Source organism: Pezoporus wallicus, unplaced genomic scaffold (genome assembly GCF_028554395.1).
Source record: "Pezoporus wallicus isolate ANWC-B61680 ecotype Strahan unplaced genomic scaffold, APGP_CSIRO_Pwel_v1 contig_5785, whole genome shotgun sequence".
Taxonomy (NCBI): domain Eukaryota; kingdom Metazoa; phylum Chordata; class Aves; order Psittaciformes; family Psittacidae; genus Pezoporus; species Pezoporus wallicus.
The window spans coordinates 5,857,673-5,881,405 of NW_026641150.1; the positions used below are offsets into that span (position 1 = coordinate 5,857,673).

At 42.2% G+C, this 23,733-nt stretch overlaps 1 protein-coding gene across 2 annotated transcripts in view; it reads left to right on the top strand.

The window, feature by feature from the left end:
• Positions 1-20,729, top strand: part of LONRF2 (LON peptidase N-terminal domain and ring finger 2) — a 37,431-nt gene extending 16,702 nt beyond the window's left edge. Inside the window, exons 3-12 of one of the 2 annotated variants that reach the window (XM_057422220.1) lie at positions 2,426-2,548; positions 3,558-3,719; positions 4,207-4,432; positions 8,209-8,305; positions 8,618-8,732; positions 9,972-10,093; positions 10,921-11,079; positions 14,216-14,378; positions 16,325-16,474; positions 16,828-20,729. In XM_057422220.1, coding sequence (XP_057278203.1) covers positions 2,426-2,548; positions 3,558-3,719; positions 4,207-4,432; positions 8,209-8,305; positions 8,618-8,732; positions 9,972-10,093; positions 10,921-11,079; positions 14,216-14,378; positions 16,325-16,474; positions 16,828-16,986 — 1,476 coding nt within the window. In that variant the 3' untranslated portion in view covers positions 16,987-20,729. The remainder of the gene's footprint in view (positions 1-2,425; positions 2,549-3,557; positions 3,720-4,206; positions 4,433-8,208; positions 8,306-8,617; positions 8,733-9,971; positions 10,094-10,920; positions 11,080-14,215; positions 14,379-16,324; positions 16,475-16,827) is intronic. The other variant, XR_008973882.1, reaches the window with a different exon arrangement.
• The last annotated feature ends 3,004 nt before the right edge of the window (positions 20,730-23,733 follow it).

Sequence of the window (23,733 nt, forward strand, 5' to 3'; positions counted from 1 at the left end):
AAGATTACATCTCCAATCAGTCCCTCACCCATCAGTAGTAAAACTCTAGTACAGGTTTGACCAGATAAAGCCCATAGGTGCTACCTGGAGAGGGTAGCACAGGGAATTGGGGAAGGATTTTAGGCAGATTGTGGCTGCCTTGCAAAGTCTAAGGAGGGGTTGTAAGGACCCCTCAGCACAGGGGGCTGCAGCTAACTCTCTGCAGAGGGGGTAAGCAGAGAGGTGTGGGCTGAAGCATCTAATTTCTGATAAGTCAGGTACTTGTCTCTGAAGGCTTTCTGTCCAGGATCATTTCTCATCAAGTCAGGAATCCATCTTGGGTGGCATTGGCTGGTTTTCTCTGCAGAGGGAAAAGGATGAACTATGCACATTTAGATGTTTTCGTGAAGTGTCTTTTCTGTTTTTCCTCGAATCCATGGAAATGTGATGCATGTCGGTTGTAGGCGAATAGCGATTTCATTAATCACATGGCTGAAGAATGCTAATTGTAAAGGAAATTTGTCATCATGACATAACCAGCAGTGTCACAGACACATTTCACTTGCATGTGTGAGAAATTCCATGTTAAGCGTGCTGATCCAGAATCCACGTTCTCCATGAATCCCGGGCATCTGCTTTGTTTTGTATCTTGCGTCACCTCATCCAGTGGCAGAGATTATTAGCTCAAACATGAGCTGTGTAGCTAAAAAAAACCCATGAAATTCGTTATGGGAGTAGCTGCTCAGACACCAGTTCCTTATCAATACTTTTTGGCTTATTAATAACTGTAATGGCTCGTTGAGATACTGGTGAAGTTCTTGGGTCCACTGTAGTCACTACATCAATAGACAAGTTAGTTTATTTTCAGTTGCTATGAAAAACAGGTCCTTGGAGTCTCTGAGGCAGGGAGAAATTTTCAAGTGTACTTTATGTGGCACATAGAAATTGGACCTTACTCTCTAATCCATGTGAAAATAAGAAAGGGAAGGTGGCATCAGTATTCTCTGAAGTGTAGGGGCCTCTAGTTCTGCCCTGAACTTCTGCTGTTGGATCTTTAGGTATTTTTAGGTATCTTTAGGTCTCTGATTCTATGATTTTGTATGTAGATAGCCCAGCTCAGTTCTCCCTTTCCTTGGATAAGGAAATTGCTCTTGTGGCCCCAGAAGATGAGGCCAAACAGCATTTGTGGCCTTCACAGTGCAGTGGAGTAATCTTGACAGGCAAGTCTGGCATGTTAGGACTTGTCTAAAAAGGTTTTACAGCGGCTTTCCAAGCATCAACATAAGAAGGTCAGGGTTGGGTCTCACAGTACCTCTCTTCTTACTGCAGTTAGGAGAAGAAAATGTATCTCACCTTGAGAGGCTGGCATGTACTGAGACTTCTTGTTCATGTTACCAAATGACATATGTTAATTAAACTGTCCTACCCAGTGCTTGTTATTTGCTTTTGGTACAAACCTCCTTCTTCCTAACAGTAGGAAGGTAAAGATTTTAACAGACTTCATGTTGAAGGACTATATTAAAAGCTTGAGGGAGGTACCTGCTCAGAAAGGCTATGTGATACACTTCTCTATTCTTCATACTAATTCCAAAAGATCTGGTGGTATCTGCTTATCTCTTAGACTAATGAAATTGTACTTTCAGCACAGCCTAGAGATATACATGTGGATCAGAGGTGGACTTGGAGGCCACATTTCCATCTAACAAGCAAGAAGCAAATGTTTAAATGCGCACTTAAGTTTGTTTTAATTGTTAAGGAAGTAATTTTCATAGTTGCAGATTTTAACTGCAAATTGGTATCTGTGGGGATAAAGTGGGACTTGTTCCCAAGTTGGCTACCATACCTGTTGGCCATGTGCTACTCTAGGATGTGGGAGAGGTAGGATGAACTGAAAGGTTTGGGTTAAGTATTGGTAAGTTGGCCTAAATTCATAACGTTGTTGGTCTTGTCTAGCCAAATAAAATAGGTGAAAAATCATCTCTGTACTAGTGAGGAGAAGAGATAGTGTCTTGAACATAAAATCTTTTGCTCCCTCAGCTCCCACCTCCAGCCTGCCTCATGCCACTTCCTTTCCCATGCAGCTTCACTACTCAAGTTTGCCCTGGTATATGAAACTGTTCCCTGGGGTATCAAGCCTGCTGGAATGCATAGTAATGTCCCTGGGGAGACAAATAACCCTCTTCATTCTGCATCAGGTCCCCCCTAAGGAGAAGGTGTCTAAGGAGTGGTGTCTTTGGCAGGGTGTGATGCAGCAGTGGGTTCCTGGGGGATCATCTTTCAGCAAAAGGGACTGACTCTCCTTCAGACACACGCGTCAAAGAGGTTGTTACCCAAAAAGTGTCTTATTCTTCAGGTGCAGAATAGCTGAACTTCCAAGTTTGTGTGCTGGTGTCTTGCTGCCACTTCAGAAGCACTCTCTCGATCTGTGTTTCCTTTGTGTGAACAGGGTCATTATGTGAAAGCAAAAGCTCTTTCTGGATTGGAAAGGACTGAGGAAGCATTGAAGGAGTTTCTCTATTGTGTTGCCTTAAATCCTGAATGGAGCTCAATGAAGAAAGAAGCCCAGAAGGTAAAAAATATATTTACTGGCCACTTCTTGGCCATGGTGCTGCTCTTACTCCTGCAGCCAAGTAGAATTCATGTTATTTTAAGTGACAGTAAACAGCCAAAGGATAATTTGATTTGGTAGGTTCTCCCGTAAACCTTATTAACACTGTGCTGTGCAAGGTGCCTCTTGGGTTTGGTTGATGCCTCAACCGGGGGGAATGTATATTTGTGAATTCCACTACAAATATGTAGGTTTGGCCACTGCCATTTGTAGATTACACTTGCAGTATGTCAGCCAGATTTGAGTACATCTGGATTTCATAGGCTTGAGGCTGCTAATTTTAGTGCCCATCAGAAAACCACCTTTTAGTGTGAAGTGGTAGAGGATTGAGAAGGAGGAACTGTGCTGCTCTGTCCTGGAAAAAACCTGCAGTCTCTGTAGCAGTTTGTCCCTTATGGGAAGTTAAACACACTTAGGTGTTAATCAGCGATCTTCTGGTTCTCTGTGAGCATCCATACAGGCAACCTTTTATTAAAAGAAATGGGGATTTGGCAAGACACTTGGTGGGGACTGGTAAGAGAGGAAACAGGCTCTACACAGCTTTTAGCTAGGGGAGGAATCTGCTTGAGGATAGAGAAGATAGACTCAGGGCATCAGGAGAGCTTAAACACATCTCAACTGGTTTTGGTAGGAGAGGATGGTCTGAAGACTTGTGGAGACAGGGATCTGAGGGTCAAGGTGGAAACGCACTGAGGCAGGAGAAGGATGCAACAGTGTGCTTCCCTAGGTGCTCCTGGGGCAGAAGTCTTTGGGAAGGGAGGTGGGCACCAGAAGAGCACCTTGGGATGTGTCTGTGGTTGTAGTAGGGACAGCCATTCAGGGTTCCTGTGGGCATTGGGGAATGCGAGATGTTCTGGTTGTTTCAAGCTTCCAGAAGCTGTGAAGTTTGTGTATCTGTGTTCATGCAAGCATAAATATCTATGTCATAATTTGTTACTCTTTTTTCTTTTTCCTCCCTCTAACTGACTAGATAATGTGTGAGATGTTTTTCCCAGCCTTTGAAAATGTGCATGATAGTCTAACAGCACCTTTCTCTAGTCGAACATCTTATACAAGATTGAAACCTGCATTTCTGAGTAGCATTAACACACAGTCAGCTGTGGAAGATAGCTCTGTTGCTGGGTCCTCAAAGGTAAAGTAAGAAGTGTTCATCATAAAAATACCAGTAGTAACACAAGGTTCTGTCTGATCTGTGTGACATTGTCTTTGCCTGCACTCACATAGGCATGTACTTTCATGGTCAGCCTGTTTTCTCCATTGCTGTTGGATCTCTTGTTGGGATGTACTTCCTCAGAAGAATAAGAGAATTAAACTCTTGCTTCAGAAAACATGTGATGCCTTCATGTGAGGGTCAATTATACTTGTGGGTGTTTCTTTTCCACTTGGGATTTTAGTATGACACGAGCATAATTTCCAGAGGCAGGAGCTGTAGGGAGAAAAGTGGCCCTGTTTTATGCAAATGTAGACTGGCTGACTTTGATATGGACCTTTCTCCCTTGCTCACTGTAGGGCCATTGACCTATTGGTGATGTATACAGCTAAAAAAGAACCGAACAGAAAAAAAAAAAACAAAGCAAAATTGTGTAATGCTGTATATAACTGTTCTTAATTTTTTTTAGGATACTGTGTTCAGGCTAACAAAAACCCCGTCCCAAGAATCTGATGTATTTAGAAGCACTGATTCTCCTGTTTCCCATCATGTTCTGGATCTCTATTTTGAAGACAACAAGAAGTCATTGGGAGCTATTCTCTCCAGTTTACCTGGGGTTGGCTTAAAAAGAAAGCTGTCCAGTGATATGAGGGACTTACAAAGCTTGGATGTCCCCAATAAGATTCCTAAAAAAGGTTTGTGTTGTGGCTTAGAAAAGGGATTTCTCTTGCACATACTGAAAAATGGTAAACTTTTCCTGCTCCCTTTTTGTTGGTGAAACATTCTCTACAGGGATTGGAAAAATATTTTGTTGTCTAGTGTGTCTGTTTCTGCCGTAACAGCCTATTTACCTTATTCCAGAGCAGTTTTAATTCATTAAATGAGCACTGTATTTTATTTTCCCACATGGTCCCTTTCCCGTGTGTAATCCACTAACAGTTTAGTCTTTGTGTTGCTGGTGCCATTTCCATTTTCTGGGTCTCAGAGGTATAGCTGAACTTCATTGTCTTTCTATATGAAGGAAAGATGCAGTAAGCCTGGAAACTAATCTTTAGCTGGCATCAGAAACAGTCACATGCAACTTTACATGAAATTTTTCAAGCAAACAAAGGAGCCTTTTAAAGGGTAAAAGCCCCCTGGTTTTCTGTCACTTGATAGCTGTGCTTACATTTGGTATGCTGCTCAAGCTTCTAACAAAGACCTCCAGAGTGGTTTTAGTACTCAGGATAAAAATGCTGAGGGCAATACATTGCAGTGAGCAGCGAAGTAATTGGTTAAAAGGGAGTTTGAAAATGCTGCTAATTGAAATAGTTTGAAAATGCTGGGTTTTTTTCTGCTTAAAGGAAAAAGTAAAACCAACCCACACCTTGATAAAACTGATTTCTGCCTGGCAATATGAAAACTCTTCAAGTGCTTCTGTCTGTCTGCCACTTCTGCAAATGATCAGTGTGTGGCCAGTGTTTGATTATGTAGCTGTGTCCTGGGTTCAGCAGTAGCAGTCATTTTTCTCCTTCGTGGTAGCTGGTGCAGTGTTGTGTTTTGAAGGAAAAAACCCTGTCTGTGAACTGCAGACTCAGTAAATAGATTGTGAAATCTGACCTGCTTGTATCTTCACAGCAAAGGCCAGAGATCGTGTTTTACCCATAACCATTAATTTCTGGTCTGTGCTAGATCCTAATGCCATGTTACTATTTGCAGAATTAACACAGTTAGGTTCTTGCTATTACTAAATGCTAACATGTGAGATGTAGGTTAAAGATAATGCTGTTTTTTCTTTGTAGGCCACACACCACCAGTACCCTCTCCTCTGTCCCATCTGTGCTTGAGATAAACCAGATGCTGAGCATAAGTTATACTTTAACAAAACATCCTAGTGTTCTATCTTAACATGAAAAACTGAGCTTTTTTTAACAGTGAATAATATGTTTAATAAAAAGGACATGGAGGCAGCATTCATATCTCTGTTGCAACTCATCTCTGAGCAACAAAGATGTGGATTTTAAAAGAAGTTGCAAAGTCTGCTTGTATAAATGCCAACAGAAGCTCAAGCTGATAGCTCTCGAGCTTAAATGCTGCTGCTGCTGCGAAGTTTGAAGCCCATACGCTTAAAGCATGTTAACTACAGGGATATATATACATCCCAAAAAACGGGGTCGGCAGAATTTTGAGTGATGTATTTTGCCTCCAGGTTTGCAGAGTACTGAGCTAGTGAAATCAGTATCAGCTAATGCAGCTCAGTAGTCCTTAAACTTTAAGCTGTCTGAAACCTGGGATTTGCACAGCAGCCTGGTCTAGAAGAATTTAAGCCTTTTTTTTTATACTTGTAAGAAAAATTACCCATGCTGAGAAATCTATAATAAACACTGATGAAATGGTTTGACTGTGTGTAAACAAATTAAATTCTGGACTTAATGTACTTTAAAACATCTGGCCTGGCTGATGTGGGAGTGGTGATGGTGGTGGGAAAGCAATAGCAGAGTGTTTTAAAAAATAGACTTTAAAAAAAGCACCAGCAAAAAAACTTTGGAGAAGCAAATCATGAGTATTCAGCCTAAAGTGCTTTCTCTGGCTATAAACATCATTCTCTGCTCTCCAGAAGATTTCCTGCCAGAAACTCTAAAACTTGGATGGAAAATATGTTTGTTTTGAACAAAACTTTGAAAAAGAAAAGAGAGAAATTGGGTTCTTCATGGAAAACCAACTTAAACAACTTTGGAGAAGGCTGAGGTTCTGAATGACTTCTTTGCCTTGGTCTTCACTGGCAAAGGCTCTGACCACACCACCCAAGTCTTGGAAGGCAGATGCAGGGACTGTGAGAATGAAGACCTTGCGCACACTGTAGGAGAGGAACTGGTTTGAGACCATCTTAAAAATCTGAACATGCACAAGTCCATGGGTCCTGATGAGATCCATCCGCGGGTCGTGAAGGAGCTGGTGAATGAAGTTGCAAAGCCTCTGGCCATCATATTTGAGAAATCATGGCAGTCAGGTGAAGTTCCCGATGACTGGAAAAAGGGAAATATAACCCCCATTTTCAAGAAGGGGAAAATGGATGACCCAGGGAATTACAGACCAGTCAGTCTCACCTCTGTGCCTGGCAAAATCTTGGAGCAGATTCTCCTGGAAGGCATGCTAAGGCACATGAAAATCAACAAGGTGCTTGGTGACAGCCAGCATGGCTTCACTAAGGGGAAATCCTGCCTGACCAATTTGGTGGCCTTCTGTGATGGGGCTACAGAACTGATGGACAGGGGTAGAGCAGTTGATGTCATCTGCCTGGACTTGTGCAAAGCGTTCGACACTGTCCCACACGACATCCTTGTCTCTAAATTGGAGAGACATCAATTTGATGGATGGACCACTCGGTGGATAAAGAACTGGCTGGATGGCCACACACAAAGAGTTGTGGTCAATGGCTCAATGTCCGGCTGGAGACCAGTAACGAGTGGCGTCCCTCAGGGACCAGTCTTGTTTAACATCTTCGTCGCTGACATGGACAGTGGGATTGAGTGCGCCCTCAGCAAGTTTGCCGATGACACCAAGCTGTGTGGTTCGGTTGATACCCTGGAGGGAAGGAATGCCATCCAGAGGGACCTCGACACGCTTGTGAGGTGGGCTGATGCCAACCTCATGAAGTTTAACCATGCCAAGTGCAAGGTCCTACACCTGGGTCAGAGCAATCCCAGGCACAGCTACAGGTTGGGCAGAGATTCAGAGCAGCCCTGTGGAGAAGGACTTGGGGGTGTTGGTTGATGAGAAAATGAACATGAGCCGGCTTCAGTGTGCGCTTGCAGCCCAGAAAGCCAACCGTATCCTGGGCTCCATCAAAAGGAGCGTGACCAGCAGGTCAAAGGAGGTGATCCTGCCCCTCTACTCTGCTCTTGTGAGACCTCACTTGGAGTATTGTGTGCAGTTCTGGTGTCCTCAACATAAAAAGGACATGGAACTGTTGGAACAAGTCCAGAGGAGGCCATGAGGATGATCAGGGGACTGGAGCACCTCCCGTATGAAGACAGGCTGAGGAAGTTGGGGTTGTTCAGCCTGGAGAAGAGAAGGCTGCGTGGAGACCTCATAGCAGCCTTCCAGTATCTGAAGGGGGCCTATAAGGGATGCTGGAGAGGGACTCTTCATTAGAGACTGTAGTGACAGGACAAGGGGTAACGGGTTAAAACTTAAACAGGGGAAGTTTAGGTTGGATATAAGGAGGAAATTCTTCCCTGTTAGGGTGGTGAGGCACTGGAATAGGTTGCCCAGGGAGGTTGTGAATGCTCCATCCCTGGCAGTGTTCAAGGGCAGGTTGGACGAGGCCTTGGGTGATATGATTTAGCGTAAGGTGTCCCTGCCCATGGCAGGGGGGTTGGAACTAGATGATCTTAAGGTCCTTTCCAACCCTAACTGTTCTGTGATTCTATGAAACAGCATCTGAATTTGCAGTAATACTTATTGACTCTGATTGTCTTCTTTACTTAAGATGCAGATGTTTTACCTGAAAACACCACCATCACTTCAAATGAAGTACCAACAACTCTGGTGGATGCATCGGACTTTGAGTGTTCCCTCTGCATGAGGTAAGCCTTTGTAGCTTCTGAAAATGGTTTTCATGGTGTCAGAAGGAAACTGGCCAGAGAATGTCTAAATCATTACTCTCTTCCTTTTTGCTGAACCTTTCATCTGGTGAGTCTTTACACTGTGGTTTTGTCCATTGTTTGCCACTTTTAAAAATGAAAACTGTTTTTATATCCTTAGATACAACTCACCTGTGCAATGTACAAAAGCAGGAATGTAAGAGATGGCTAAGTCTAGTCACTCCTTTCTAGTTTGGGAACCTGCATTGTCTGTGTGCGCAGCTTAGCTTTTCTGTTCCGTGTTTTCATGTTCAGGTTGTTCTATGAACCTGTTACCACTCCTTGTGGACACACCTTTTGCCTCAAATGCCTTGAGCGTTGCCTTGACCATAATCCACATTGCCCACTCTGCAAAGAAAAGCTGTCAGAAGTAAGTATGTCCTTGCCCCAATTAACAAGGAATTCACAAAGCTGTGTTCTTCTTCAAGCATTTATAGGGGGATTTTGTGTGCTCTACGTGCAAGCTGCTTCAAAATAAGTGTGTCCAGCAGGTGGAGGGAGGTGATTCTCCCACTCTGCTCTGGTGGGACTCCACCTGGAGTACTGCGTTCAGCTCTGGGGTCTGCAGCACAGGAAAGACATGGACCTGTTGGAGCAGGTCCAGTGGAGGGACATGAAAATTATCAGAGAGCTGGTGCACCTCTCTCCTATAGGGACAGGTTGAGAGAGTTTGTGGTTTTCAGCCTGGAGAAGAGAAAGCTTTAGGAAGACCTTATTGCAGCCTTTCAGTACTTAAAGGGGCATAATAAGAAAGATGGGACAGACTTTTTACCAGAGCCTGTTGTGATAGCACGCAGGGTAATGGGTTTAAAATAAACAAAGGTAAATTTGGATACAAGGAAGAAACTTTTTACAATCAGGGTGATTAAACACTGGAACAGGTTGCCCAAAGAGGTTGGACGGGGCTTTGACCAACCTGATCTAGTTGAAGATGCTTCTGCTTATTGCAGGGGGTGTTGGACTAGATGACCCTTAAAGGTCCCTTCCAAACTGAACTATTCTGTATTTCTGTGAAACCAGAACAACACAATAGTATCACAGCATAAATCTGTGCACAGATCTTACTTGCTTCAGAATTTTTTTCGCCATTCCTTGGAAGACAAGTGAGGTTTACTGGTGCTTAAAAGAAGAGAGACTTCCAGTATCGCACCGGTCTTACGCCTGGGAGTCCCAGCTGTAGCCTTGTTCATACCACATTTCCAGTTTGTATCTACCTGGGGTGAGCAAGGAATGCTTACTCCTTGGTTAGCACTTCTGTTCCAGCAGGAATAAGGTGTCTTGTACTTGGAGTACTTCTTAACAGTAACCTGGCAGTTCTAGGTGAAAAGAACATATAGATCTTCTGCAAAGATGAGGAGGGCCTGTCTTATGTTGCTGTTAGTACAGCTTCTGCCAGAAAAAAGGGCACGGGGTTATAGTCAGATGGGCACTGGAGTGCAGTCACGATGAAACTTCGAGTGAAGTTTATCCTGAAGTGGAAGGCTTCAAAGGAGGAGGAATCAGTACAATCCTTACTAACGAGCTGTTTCCCCTTAGGAAGGGGGTGGGTTGGGAGGAAGAGATGTTACCTGTCGTCTTATCAGACTTAAGAGTTGATTATTCTTTGCAGTTTCTGGCAAGCCGAACTTACAAGAAGACCATCCTTACAGAAGAGCTGATCGTCCGTTACTTGCCAGAGGAATTATCTGAAAGGAAGAAAGTTTATGAGGAAGAAATGAAGGAATTGTCAAAGTAGGTGCTCTTTTTCGTCCTGACAGCTGTTAGAAAATTTGTTTCTGAATCTAAATTACTGCTTCATTTGCTTATGAAAATGCACAGAATGAATGAATTTGTAAATGAACCTGCCAGATGTTTAGTATTTTCAACATGTTTGTTGCAGATAAACTTGCAACAATATGCTTGAATAGTAGAGAGGCACAACAGTATTCTTAAAATATAATTGCTTTTTTCTCTGAAACAGGGTAAGCACACAGTTATAATGAGGATTTTCTGGGGGTAGAATTCAAATTATAAATGGGCTGTACCTCAGGTCAGGAGAAGTTCAAGGATCCAGATTTGTCAGTGATTTGTGACTACTACACTACAACTCAACTAGAAACAAAAAACATACAAGTAAGCTTGAAAAAAATTAACTGGATTAGTGGGCTTCTTCAAAATTAAAGGGCTTTAACTGAGCTTGGGAATTCCCTACCATCTTGTTTTGAGCATGGCGAGTTCTTAGGTACTGCATTACTGCAAAAGGTTATCACCAAAATGTTGCCTTGTGTATTTAAGCTGGATGTAGTGGTATGTACATATTTGAGAAATCATCTATAGTTTCCTGATTTTTCCTATATGAAAGTAGATTAGAGGGATTGTTTCCTTAATACATTAAACAGACAAGAGTCCTGAAATATGTTTGTCTTGTAAAAAAGACAAACCTTGACCAGATACACGTTTCTGAGGGATGAATCTAAGGAAACCACTGGAATCTCTGTTACATTAAGGGTTTATGCTGAATAGGGCAGTACCCAGAAAACAGCTGAACTTTTTTTTTCTTTTTAACAATTACCTTACAGTTTGAATAAAGATGTTCCCATCTTCGTGTGTACCATGGCCTTCCCTACCATCCCTTGCCCACTCCATGTCTTTGAACCTCGCTACCGGCTAATGATAAGAAGATGCATGGAAACTGGTACCAAACAATTTGGCATGTGCTTAGCTGATGAATTAAAAGGGTAAGAAGATGAGCAGAGGACATCTTATTGTTGAAGAGGCTGTTGTGATGCTCATGGAGTACTACAGCACAGTATACTTGTCTCCCCAAACCACTATGGTTCCTTTCAGTCCTAATGCTAAGCTTGCTGGCTTTTTAGTTCTGTATCTTAAACATTCCTTTTGACACAGATGTATTTTTTTATTGCTCCTCTGTTGGATAGCAAGAACACAACTCATCCTGCTACTAAAGACTCCAAAAATAGCACTTAATTGTCTGTGTGGTTGGAAAGCTTTTTATCTTGTTTATTCTAGTGAAAGCTGACTGTCTGGATAAAGTTGCTTCTCTGTCTACTCAGTTTTAAAAAACAAAAATAATATATATATATAAAAAGAAAAGGAAAACAAACAAACAAAACCAAAAGAAGACACCCCCCCCCCAAAAAAAAAAAAACACAACAAACCACAAAACCAAACAAGCAAACAAAAAAGCCCCAACCAGCCAAACCTGCCATAGCTTTTCTGAATGAGACAAAGTATAACCTTGGCTGAGAAGTCTGTTTTGCTGCTGAATGTTGAATTTTGATGTTTGTCTTTACTGCTGTGTTGCAATGTCTAAGCAGTGACTGGATTACACTGTCTTTCTATATGATCTTACCTTTAATTAATTTTTGTCAATTCTGACACTGACGTGTTTCTAACTCCCCATGCAGAGACTAACTAGATGTCCATTAAAGGTCCCTTCCAACCTAGACTGTTCTGCGATTCTGTGAAAGCCCTCAGGTTTTTAAGTCCCAGAATCATAGGATCAGAATGATCCTATGATTGGTTTGGGTTGATCCTAGATGATTGGTTGATCCTAGAATGGTTTGGGTTGGAAGGTTTTTTTGGGTCAAGGGGATAAGGAGATGCTCATGGGGGAAAAAAAGAGGTGGTCTTAAGAGAGATGCAGTAGGTAGTTGCTGACGTCAGAAGATATGTTGGCATGGTGCAGACTGTAGAATGGATGACGAGCATGGGAATTTTTAAGAACATGTTAGGCATCCTCAGAAGCTGCATTTTTGTGGTTTATCATCAGTGGAGCTGAGAGAAGGGCAGTCATAATGGGGATTGACCGGTGGCAGTAAGAACAGGAGGTGCTACAGCTTTCAGTCAGCTCTGGCTGTGCTTCATGCCAGTTGGTGTGCTGTCAGTGCTGCACTCAGTGGAGTTCAGGTTCCATCCAGCAGTGATGCTCCATAGTCCCTTCCAGGACTGTTACCAGTTTTCTGGAAGCAATTGATTGTAAGAGTATGACCCTAGGACATCAGAAATGACTCCCGTCGCATCTGTGAAAGCCTGTGAAAGAGCCAGACTTCCTTAGAGTCAGGTCCAAAACAGAGGGCCATGGGGTTACAATACCAAAACACCACAAGAATTTGGTTTATTAGATAGTGTCATAAAGGGTACTTTAAAATGCAGCCACTGCAGTTAGGTTTTTATATTTTGTCTGGTTTGAGTTACCAAAATAATTAAACTTTTTAAGCATGGTAACTTAAGTCAAACACTGAAGCACAGGAAGCCTTCATCTGGAGACACCTGGCAGGCGGCTGTAGTTTCTTACACAAGTAAAGATGGTATTCTGTTTGTTCAAAATTGCAAAATCAACTGGGAATACAAAAAGTGGGGAAACTTGTTTTGCCTCATCTACCAAGACGTGGATACATACTTCCCTTGAAAAACACAGTGACAAGACATGGTCAATTCATTAACTTCCTCTGTTTTGTTTCTCCAGTTTAACTTAAAACTGGGAGAAGAAAATTAGCTTTTAATGTGTTGGTTCATTTTATGCCTATCTCCAGGTGCTTTCTTGTCTCTCTTTGATTAAAGTAACTTTCTGTCCCAAAGTAACTTCTCAAAGAAAGACGAAAAAAAAACCTGCCGCTAGATTAATTTCTAATTTTGGTATGAATGTCACTAAAATCATTAATGTAAAACAATTGTCATGTAGCTTTTTAAATAATATTTAGTCTAATATTGCTGTAATAAATTAGCTTTTTGTAATCCCACTGGTACAGAGAGAGCCAGGGCTTAGCTGTGTGCAGTTGTATTCTTGCTCTTCCTCAGTTTGTTCTGCACAATGGCCAAGAGAGAACAGTTGTTCACATCGGTGAGCTTTTTTACCCCCTGCTTCCAAACCCAGGATTTCTGGTAGAGTAGGAACAGGGGTCATTTCCCCGCAAGCATTGTTTTTTTTTCACCATTCCAGTCTAAGAAATGGCCAAGCCCTGGTAAAACAAGCATTTCCCTGATGAAACATCATATCCTGTGGGGATTTGATATCTTGAGATGAGACTAGATACAGTGTATTGTCCTGCTTAGCAGTAAGCTGAGGTTCAGGGCTGCAGATGCTGACAAATCAATGTATTGTGGTGAAGTCATTGTGCAGTCAGCCTCTCTAGTGAACTCAGTACAGTACAAATGTAGAGTAGGTAAGCCTGATAATTTAAAGCAAGAACTTGTTACCTGCTTGTTTCCAGGATGTGATTAAAACCTCTGCTTACTTTAAATATAATAGATAAAAAGTGTTTTTCTAAAAAGGGTTATTTTTGATGTGTTTTAGTGGGGTGGTTTTTTTTGTTTTGTGGTTTTGAATCTGGTTTTTGGTTTTGCCCTTTTTTTTTTCTTTTTTTCCTAATCTGTTTTATTTAACTTGAAGGAAACAACGGCAAGAAAAATCTTGCGGCATAGAGGCCTTTTCCTTCTAAAGCCTTTAGTCTTCTTGCTTAAAGCTCGGCGTAAGGGTACTGTCCTCCTAGCCCTGCATTTGTTCCTGGACCTCCATATGGTGTCTCTACCCATCTTGTTTTTTTTGCAAACCAGGTGAATTTGCCACAAACAGCTGGCAACTCCCAGCATAAAACATGCTTCATTTATTTTTCTGGCCCTTCCCAACCCTCCTGCCCCACAAATACACTCTGAAAATGCTGCTGCCCTAGACTTCTGAGGGAAGGCAGAAAGGGTGGGGGTTGTGTGGCTTACGTGAATGAGCAGGAATGTATTGTCACCAAAGTAGGTTCCTCATTCATATAAGAAGTGGTGACTTAGGCCCAGTATTTTTCCTGATGTCTATAAACACTTGTTGATGACTTCCACTTTTATGCCCTTCTGTCATTTCAGATTTGCAGATCATGGCTGTATATTAGAGATCAGGGACGTAAAGTTTTTTCCTGATGGACGCTCAGTTGTTGATACAGTTGGTGTCCGTCGTTTTAGGGTCTTAAGCCATGGCCAGCGAGATGGATATAACACAGCAAACATCGAGTATCTTGAAGATAAAAAGGTGATCTATGGTGCAAAGTTATTCATACCCATGTATTGCTGGATTCACTTAAATAGCCTTTCCTTATTGCATTTCAAGCTAGCTGTGCATTATTTTTAAACCAATATTATAACTACTAAAGCTCTGTTTTGAAAAAAAACATGGAACAAACTTTGTCTCTTCCTTCCCTTTCTTCCTTTCTAACCTTACTTCTGCTTGAAGTATTAACACTCCCTTCATGGATCTCGAAGTAGCTGCTGAGACTCAGGTGCTGAGGTCTGTCATGATGTGTGGATGAGGTCAGAGTAACATACAAAACTGGCAGGGACTTGAAACCCTTTTAAGAGCACATATGCCTGTTGTTAGAGAACCGACTGTTCTCTTCTTACACTGAACAGACAGTTGACAGACTTCATATGACCTCCGAGCTCTCATTTACAGAACAGGTCCTCAAACAAAAGTGGGAGTTCTCTCTTAAAATGAGATCTTAGTGACATGTAGTTAACCGTGTCTGTACAAGCATCCATCAGAGCTGGCTGAGAGCAAAGAAATGCAGAGAGGGGAGTAGTTTTTAAAAACAAGTCCTCTTCACCTGCATCAAGTGAGGTGCTTGTGACAGGTGTTGTCCAAAGGGTGAATTTTTGGCCATGCTTAATGATGACTTCCTGGATCATCTTCAGAGCATGTCTGTAAAATCCTGATCCCTCTTAATACTGAGTTTAGTAGTAATCTCCTGCCAATTGATGAAGTCCAGTCTGGTCATATAGTTCTTCAGCATGCTCTCATAGTTGAAGTGCAAGTCTGTAAAGTCTTAGTAGGGCTTTTCTAACCTGTGCAGGGTGATGCAGTTATTTGTCAGGGCACAAAAGGCAGATTGCATGGACATGCCTTCCACTGCCAAAGGTTGGAGTAGGTAGTCTGCCCAGAGTGTGGGCTCTGCTGTGAAGGGTGGTGAACCACAGGTAGCCAGGCATTGCTTATGGATGGTGCCAAAGACCCACCTCTTCATAATTAGTGAGATCTACCTTGTCTCACTTGAGAGGTTGATGTCCGTGTTCAGCACCCTATATTCGTGTTACATCAGCTGGTGAGAAGTCTCAGTCCAAGCTGCCTGTTTTATCTGCTCTTAGATACCTACCTTAAGATGAGATTAATTGCCCTCTAGAGCTGGCTGTTCTCAGCTGTGAAGGGCGTCCAGAGCAGTTATCTGAGATGTGCATCTGAGTAGCACAGGTGAATCACACCATTGGTATGTACAGATTATAGGGAGAAAAACCAAACCAACCAACCAAAAAAACCGCAGCTTGCCAATTCGTAGTGGGTTTTTTCCTTATGTTTTTTTGTCTTTCCTGTTAACCAACAGGCCTGTGCAACTAAAACACTTTGCCTTAGTGAGGGGTTTGTTGTTTTTTTTTTTTTTAATGGCCATTCCTGGTATTGGGAAAGCAACCACTTCCCCTGCTTCCTGCCTGCTTGGGTGTCTGCCCTCCTTCTCGTCTTCCTCTTTGGCTGCCCTTCCATGGCTTTAACGCTGGTATAAAATACTGCTGGTCTCTGAGGGCTGTGGACCCCTTATCTCTGTGTTCAGTGGCAATAGTGTTTCTTCCATTTTGCCAGACAGTATACCAGTATTCAGAGGGTATTCCTTCTGTCACAGGGACTCGAGGTTTGTTTTTTGAGATGATTAATATGATATCCTAGGATTAGAGAGCAGATTTCTGCTCTGCCAGCATTTAGGAGTGGATTTTAATAAGGCAGTAACTACTTCAAGAAATGTCAATTCACAACGCCATGGGGAGGGTAAAATGACTCCAGCATTGCAGGTTTGAAATCAGACTTGGGTACAGTTTGCTTAGATAAGGACATTTGAACAGCTGTAGTTACTGCATTATTCTTTTTTTCTGGGGGAGCATGGACTCCATGGTATCAATCATGTTTTGTTCCATCTCTCTTCTTTTAACAATAAGGTTGAAGGACCAGAATATGAAGAACTTGTCCGCCTTCATGATTCAGTTTATGATCAAGCTGTTGCCTGGTTTACTTCTCTCAAAGACAATATGAAAGTGCAAATTCTCAATCATTTTGGGTCCATGCCAGGAAAAGAACCAGAGCCACAGGTAATAAAACCTTCCTACTTGCGCAGCCTTATTCTATCGCAGCATTTTTATACAAAACTATTTTCTGACAGGTTTTTGCTGTGCTTTTTTTACATTCTAAACTCTTACTTACTCAATTTTGGTCTATTAGTATGAAGAATGGAAAGCAATGTATCAGTGTAAGTTGATATCTGAAGAGATCAGTCTTAATAATATATGCAGACAAGGAGAGCACCTGAAGTTAAGTGCTTAGTTGTTGCTTGAACTGTTTTGTGGTGACTTTCTTAGCAGATAGAGGGTGGGAAGGAAGGTGGTGTTCTTCATGAAGTAGTGACAGTGAATACATAATTGTATGTCTTTCCATCCTTTTGCAGAGCAACCCCAGTGGTCCTGCCTGGTACTGGTGGCTCTTGGCAGTGTTGCCTCTGGAAAACAGAGCTCAGCTGGCTATATTGGCTATGACCTCCCTTAAAGATCGTCTTATTGCCATCAGACGCGTACTGATATTTGTGACTCGCAAAAGACCCAGATAACATGTACTTCAGTTGTGAGTGAACACCCAAAACATCTCACAACCGGTTGTTCTGGGGGAGGGCAAAGGGGGAGGGGTTGTTTTTGGGTTGGTTTGTTATTTTTTAAAGATTCCTTCAAAAAAGGAACAGCCCTTTCTGACTGCGTCCTGCATCCATCGATGGCATTGGTTTGTTGTCCTGGGTATTCGCCAAACCTTGCACTCTCTCCTATTGCCCTGGTGAAATCTGAGCCTCTACAAAGCTTTGCTACGCTTAGAGTGTAGTTGATGGATGCGGATAGTTGCTTCAGAGTACTACGAATAGATTTGATGTTTCTAGCCTGCAAGAGAGTTAAGTACTAGAGTAGCACCATTGGCCTGCATGTGTTTGGATTTTCGCTTGGTAGAAAAAGGAAACCGGACAGTGGGTTGAAGAGGTGTTTCCTAGACTTTCTTGAAGGTAGTGGATGGAAGAGAAGTTACGCTGCCTGGCAGAAGTATGCATGAAGACTGTAGCCTACAGTATGCTCTGTTAGTGAATTGCTGGGCAGTCTGTCATACACCTGCATCTCTCTCTTCAGCAAATAGCAGTTTGTGAGGAAAACAGTATCAAGCCGTTCGTGGTCAAAGCATCTGAGGATGTTTATCTGAAAGAATAATAGCTACTGAATAAGTACACTATTTAGTAGCCTTAGGTAATCCCTCATGTTGTGATTTATGTGTTGTAGCAGATTTAGTATGTACAAAATGTTTGGAAAGGTGTACTTTGGTTTATTTGAAAAGGAAAATCAAAGTAATCCCAGCTGGTCTTACTGCTAAATTCAAATCAAACTGGCTCCCTAAAGTATGATGAACGCTGCTGTGAAATAATGATTTCACCCCAACTATGAGGGAGGCATGCTGCAGCTTACTCTGAACACCTGCTCTGCGAGTGGGATCAGCAAGGATGAAATGCTGGGAGTTTTCCATCTCCCTCCTCCTGCACTGTCATGCCAACTTCCCTTACATTGGGGTGATCTCTACTGAACGTGTTTCAAACCAAAAGTATTGTAGTTTAGTACCAGTTGCTGTATGTGATGGAAATCAGTCCACAATAACACCATGAAAAGAGGCACAAACCGAACCTATAAAGGCAAGTCTCAATGCAAGCTTAAGTCAGGTGTTAACCTTCATTTGTCTCTTGATTATTTTTTTAATGTATTGTTTTGTTAATATCTACCTTTGATAGCTATTAAATTGATCGCTTGTCAGTCAAATGATCAACATTTGCTCACTGCCAATGAAATAACTCACAGTGTTACCAATTCAATTGGCATAGTTTCCTATAAGCAGAACTGATATTACCAACAGGGAAAAAAGTTGACTTGAATCTCCATGTGCTGCAAGCATAGCAAGACCAATATAAACGCTTGTTCATGTGCAGAGAAGTCTGGGAAGAAGAAATGGCTGTTTACCTAAATGGTCAAAGTGCCTGATTTCTTTTTTAGTTATTTTGTCCTTATTTGTCAATGAAGATGTATTTAATTTTTTTTTTTCCACTTTGCACATGAGCTCTGGAGGAAGACTGCATTGAAATGCAGTGATTGAGATCTATTACCTGCTTTCTTTGGGTATTGTAGTTGTAACCTGTGTGGTCTGGGAAACAAATAATACAGAATTTTTTTTTCCTTTCAGCGAATGGCTACCACAAATGGTTTCTGTAACATACCCTGAATGTACTGTAACTGCCTCTATCTTGAATACGCCTTTTCTATTTAAATAGTTTGTAAGTATATTCTCTGAATTGTGAAGTGTGTTAACGTACAACCAATGATGTCATAACCTCTACAGTAGCCTTCTGCAAGTTTTGCTACCATCACCAAAATACACAAAGTGTAAGTTGAATGCATTTCCTTCAGGATTTGAAAGTGATGAAGAGGAAGTCACTGAAGTATTAAGGAATTGTTCTGTATATGGGGGAGGAAGTCGGTAGGCTTTCAGCCTACTGTCAGCTGAGCTACCGAAGGGTGGTTTCAAAAACTAATTCTCAGACCAGAAGATGGACTGTATTTCATGTTACTATCCTTTCTGTTCAGCTTCCTGTTCTTCCCATGCCTTTCTATGCTGTGTATTTCTTCTGGTGTCGCTCATCTTGCTCTTTTGTGTGTCTGGCCTAGTTTTGAGTATTACTAGTTTAGCTGCAAGGGGATGCTGATGGTGTTTGTGTATTGCTGGACCCTGATCTTACATGTGCTTAATTACATATAGGAGTGCGTTTAAGAAAAAAAAAAAAACAAATCAAGGTGCTAGTTAGTGTCTTCTTGGCTTTGCCTGGGTAACTAATGTGAATATTCTTCTTTGCAAAAGTGATTTTTCAAGATATCTACTTTTGAGGTACTTCTGAGAGGAAACCCTATGGAACAAGAGAGGTTGTTTACTGCTGTTCTGTAATGTGTAAAGACACATTCTACATGGAAAGTGACATTGCTGTGTTCATGAAGGCCTGCATCATTAATGGAATGATAGCTATTAAAGAGAAAGCTGAACAATAGAGGGATTTTTTTTAGTCAAGATTTAAAGCGGTTTGTGGTATACATTTCAGTGGCTGATGTTTTGGATAAATGGTAACATAGGAATTGTCTGTGTATGGATGCAAATAATCATTAGCAGCCCAAAGCTGACATTTCTTCCAAAACATGGAATGCTGATCAAATAGCAAAGCTTTAATAAATAATAAAAAGGAAAAAAAAAAAATCACCACTGCCCTGTGGTACTTGCTTTCTAAGGGAAAGTACCAATTTCATTGTTACCAAATTATCTCTGCCATATAATCTCTGCAGCATCCATTAGTACCTCATGGGAGAAGCTAGCTGTCTTGTTCCTCTCTAGAGGAAATGTCTATGTTACGGCTGATCTTGCTTAGGTGTAACTTACCGCCAGGGTATATGTGGAAGCACTGGAGCTGAGCTCCTGAAAGAGATAGACAGGATTTGTTGCCTTTCTAGCTCATTACACTTTTCTTGCTTGCTGTCCAAGCAAGGATGCTGGGATATATGATGAGTCTTTTCACTGTGGTGAATGTGGCCCTTCTTTATACATCATAAAGAGGCCAAAAAGAAAAAAAAAAATCCCTCTACCTCTACACCTATTGTTCACCTGTAGAGCTTCAAGCTACAAAATGATATATATATTTTAACCTTTTTTTGTCTTTCAGAAGCATACTAATTGTTTGCCACTGAGGCCTTTTATCTACTGTATTTTAATATGTTCATTTGATAGTCATCGAGATCTCTTTGTACTTCTAACCTGTAGATCTTGTCATGTTTCTTACTGCTCCTTTTTCCTCGTTCTCCAGTCCACTTTTAAATTGATAAATAGAAAGCTGTACACTCTCTATTCCTGTTACATTTTACACTAGTGGAACTGGTATTTTGGTAGCGCCTTAATTTTGCAGTTGTGAAATGATTGTATCAACTCTTATCTGGGGCTTCTGACCAGATTTAAACGAGTAATGTAGATAAACTTGAAACCATTTTTTACTGTTTTAAAGCTAGTTATGAAATGGAGTGTGTACATATGTATAAATATAAATTATTAATCTGCACCTTTTTGTATCTAGTAAATACAGGAGTTCATGTTCTAACCACATTTGGCACTTCTTGTTGCATAAGCAAAGCCAAAACTTTTTTTAAAAACTGCAATGTTCATTTCATGTATATTTGCAATATTCATGGAAAATGTATTTAATTTATGTGATATTTGGAATAAAACAGTTTGAATTTATAAGAGTGAGTTTGTGGGAAAGCTTTATCATTCTATGAGAGTTATATGACCTAGACCTGTGGTAAATATGGTCTGAAACGTGGGGAAGGTAAGGAGCCCTCGGCAGAGGTGGGATGGAAGATAGCCAGGAGTGGGATGCAACAAAAGTGGGAGAAGGTCATGCAGTGGGCTTTTCCTCTTGTACCTTCTTGGATTGCGAATTTTTTTAGCCCAAAGTGTGACCTGACCGGCCCCAGGGCACAGACTCTGAAAAAATATGGTTATGGTTAAGAACATCAGGTGCTTGACTAAGCCCAGTGATATAAAGTACCTTCAGGATGCTCTGTGAGATGGAGGCAGTGTTTCACACCAAGGCCCTGGGCATGGCTGACACCAGCTGTGGGATGGTGGGACACTGGCCTGGCTCCAGTAGCAGCAAAATGCAGTTGCGGGAGGGCAAAGCTGAGCCAGATTGCAGAGCTCCTCTCCCATCCCTCAGCTGTGTCTCACTGCCAGCTGAGTAAAACCATTCTGAACGCATTTTTTGTAAATATTAGCTTTGTGTTTTTCTTTTGGTCTGGGTTGACTTTGGCCTTTGTGCCTGTATTCACTGAATCTCCGAGCGAACACGCAGCACTTAACAGGGCTGCTCTTTTTAAGTTACGAGTGTTTGTTGGAGTACATGTGTAAATGCTGCGTGAGCTGCTTTGAAACGTTAGACAGCAGTGTTCTTAAAACCCCTCCTTTTGCTAAAGGAGGTGGGGAAAGAGAATCACAGAATAGTTAGGGTTGGAAAGGACCTTAAGATCATCTAGTTCCAACCCCCCTGCCATGGGCAGCGACACCTCACACTAGACCATGTCACCCAAGGCTCTGTCCAGACTGCCCTTGGACACTGCCAGGGATGGAGCATTCACAACCTCCCTGGGCAACCTATTCCAGTGCCTCACCACCCTTACAGTAAGGAATTTCTTCCTTATATCCAACCTAAACTTCCCCTGTTTAAGTTTTAACCCGTTACCCCTTGTCCTGTCACTACAGTCTCTAATGAAGAGTCCCTTTCCAGCATCCCTATAGTCCCCCTTCAGGTACTGGAAGGCTGCTATGAGGTCTCCACGCAGCCTTCTCCAGGCTGAACAGCCCCAACTTCCTCAGCCTGTCTTCATACGGGAGGTGCTCCAGTCCCCTGATCATCCTCATGGCCTCCTCTGGACTTGTTCCAACAGTTCCATGGCTTTTTTATGTTGAGGACACCAGAACTGCACACAATACTCCAAGTGAGGTCTCATGAGAGCAGAGGGGCAGGCTTTCCCTTTTGTTATCCAGATCCTTGGTCTCCTTGAGACTTTGAGAGCAATGGAAGCAAAATAACTGCATGAAGTTAGTAAATATTAATAGGAGTTTCTTCTCCCTATGTCCTTCCCTAGGAGATGTTGAGCCCTGGAAAGGTGGCATGTCAGATTGTGCCCTTTTCTCTGAGCCATAGAGTGATGCCATTCCTAGAGCACGGGAATCTTAGTGGTCTGTTCTCTTTGCTTTGCTCTCTGCTTCATTAAGCTGGGAACTCAAGATAACACTGCTTAATTCTGTCCAGCAGCATTTAATTTGGAAGGCTGAGCACTTGCTGGAACCTGTTGGCTGTTGAGCCATAGAGTAAGAGAAAATCTGGTAAAAAAAAATCCAAGACTCTGTATGGGGTGGAAAAAAAGTGTGAATCCATGTCAGTGCTTTCCTTGGTTCTTCTAATGAATGTGTATACTACACTTGCAGCTAAGACAGACATGTTTTCGATCGCATTTACGTTACATGGTAGGAACAAGTTTCTAAATCGAGATGAATATCACTTGCTGACAACTTTTATAGCTCTGTTCTGCCATATGTGGGTTTCAGCCTTTTCTGCTAAATTTGGGACTTTGTGCCTGCATGGAAGAAATGTCTTCTCTCTTAAATGTTTCATTCTCATAAACATCTGCTGTTCTTTTTGTGCAACAGCCACATTGAATCCCTACTCCTGGGAGGACCTGGATTTTGAGCACAGAAGCTGGTCCTGAGGCCAGGCCAATTGACCTCACCATAAACCACGTTCAAGAAACAGCTCCAGTCTCCTTTCCCCTACCCAGTATATTCCAGAAGCAGAGCTGAAACTTCTCAAGTTATACTCCCAGTGTCTCTGCAGACCTGAGGATGGTATCCTGAGGATACTATCCTGCTGGTGCCCAAGAACATAATTCTCTTTAACCTAAACAAAAGCCAAAAGGAAGCGCCTCCATGTAGCCCCTTCAGTCCGTTAGCCCATTCATGTTTACTGTGCCACTAATACTCCCATTCTTAATTCAGCTAATGAAGCCTATGGGAGATGAACCGCTCATCGTGGCTGGGGTCTTTCCTGTGATTCCCAGGCCCTTCTTATCACTAGACACTGTTCTTCCCTTGCTGACCTGCTGGTTTTATTTTCAAGGGAGAAAAGAGATAAAAGGTAAATAAAAAAATCCCCATCCAGGAATATTTAGCTGGCTAGTGGCTCCAGTTGCCAGGTTTTCTGGCTGAAGCTGCCACCAGAGAGCAGGTTCAGGCAGCGGGACCCCTCATGTGCTGTCAGAGCAGATCTGACAGGGAAAGACACTTTCAAAGCAGGAGGGAGGAGCGTGTAACATGGTGTTCTTCATCATAAAAGGAAAGATACCCAATTTGAGCCTAAGCTCAGTGCTGCCCTGGAGCAAATACCTCATGTTTTCTGCTCATGGCTGAGGCATCTCACAGTGCTGGCTGGCTGCCCTTGTTGGCTAACAGTAAGTGGACTTGCTGTGGCTCAGCAGTCGTGGTACAAGAAAATGCTCAAGTGCTCCATGCCAGATTTATTTTATCTGAAATTATGTGGCTTAGACAGAAGGAGACAAGATCATCCATTGCCTCGATGGAAGTCCACCTAGCAAGAGCCTTTGCCCATCATGAATGTGATTTCCCCATTCCCTCTCTGTGAATGTTTTGCAGTGTTTGGGTAAGATTTCTCCCTCTGAGGCTGCATAGA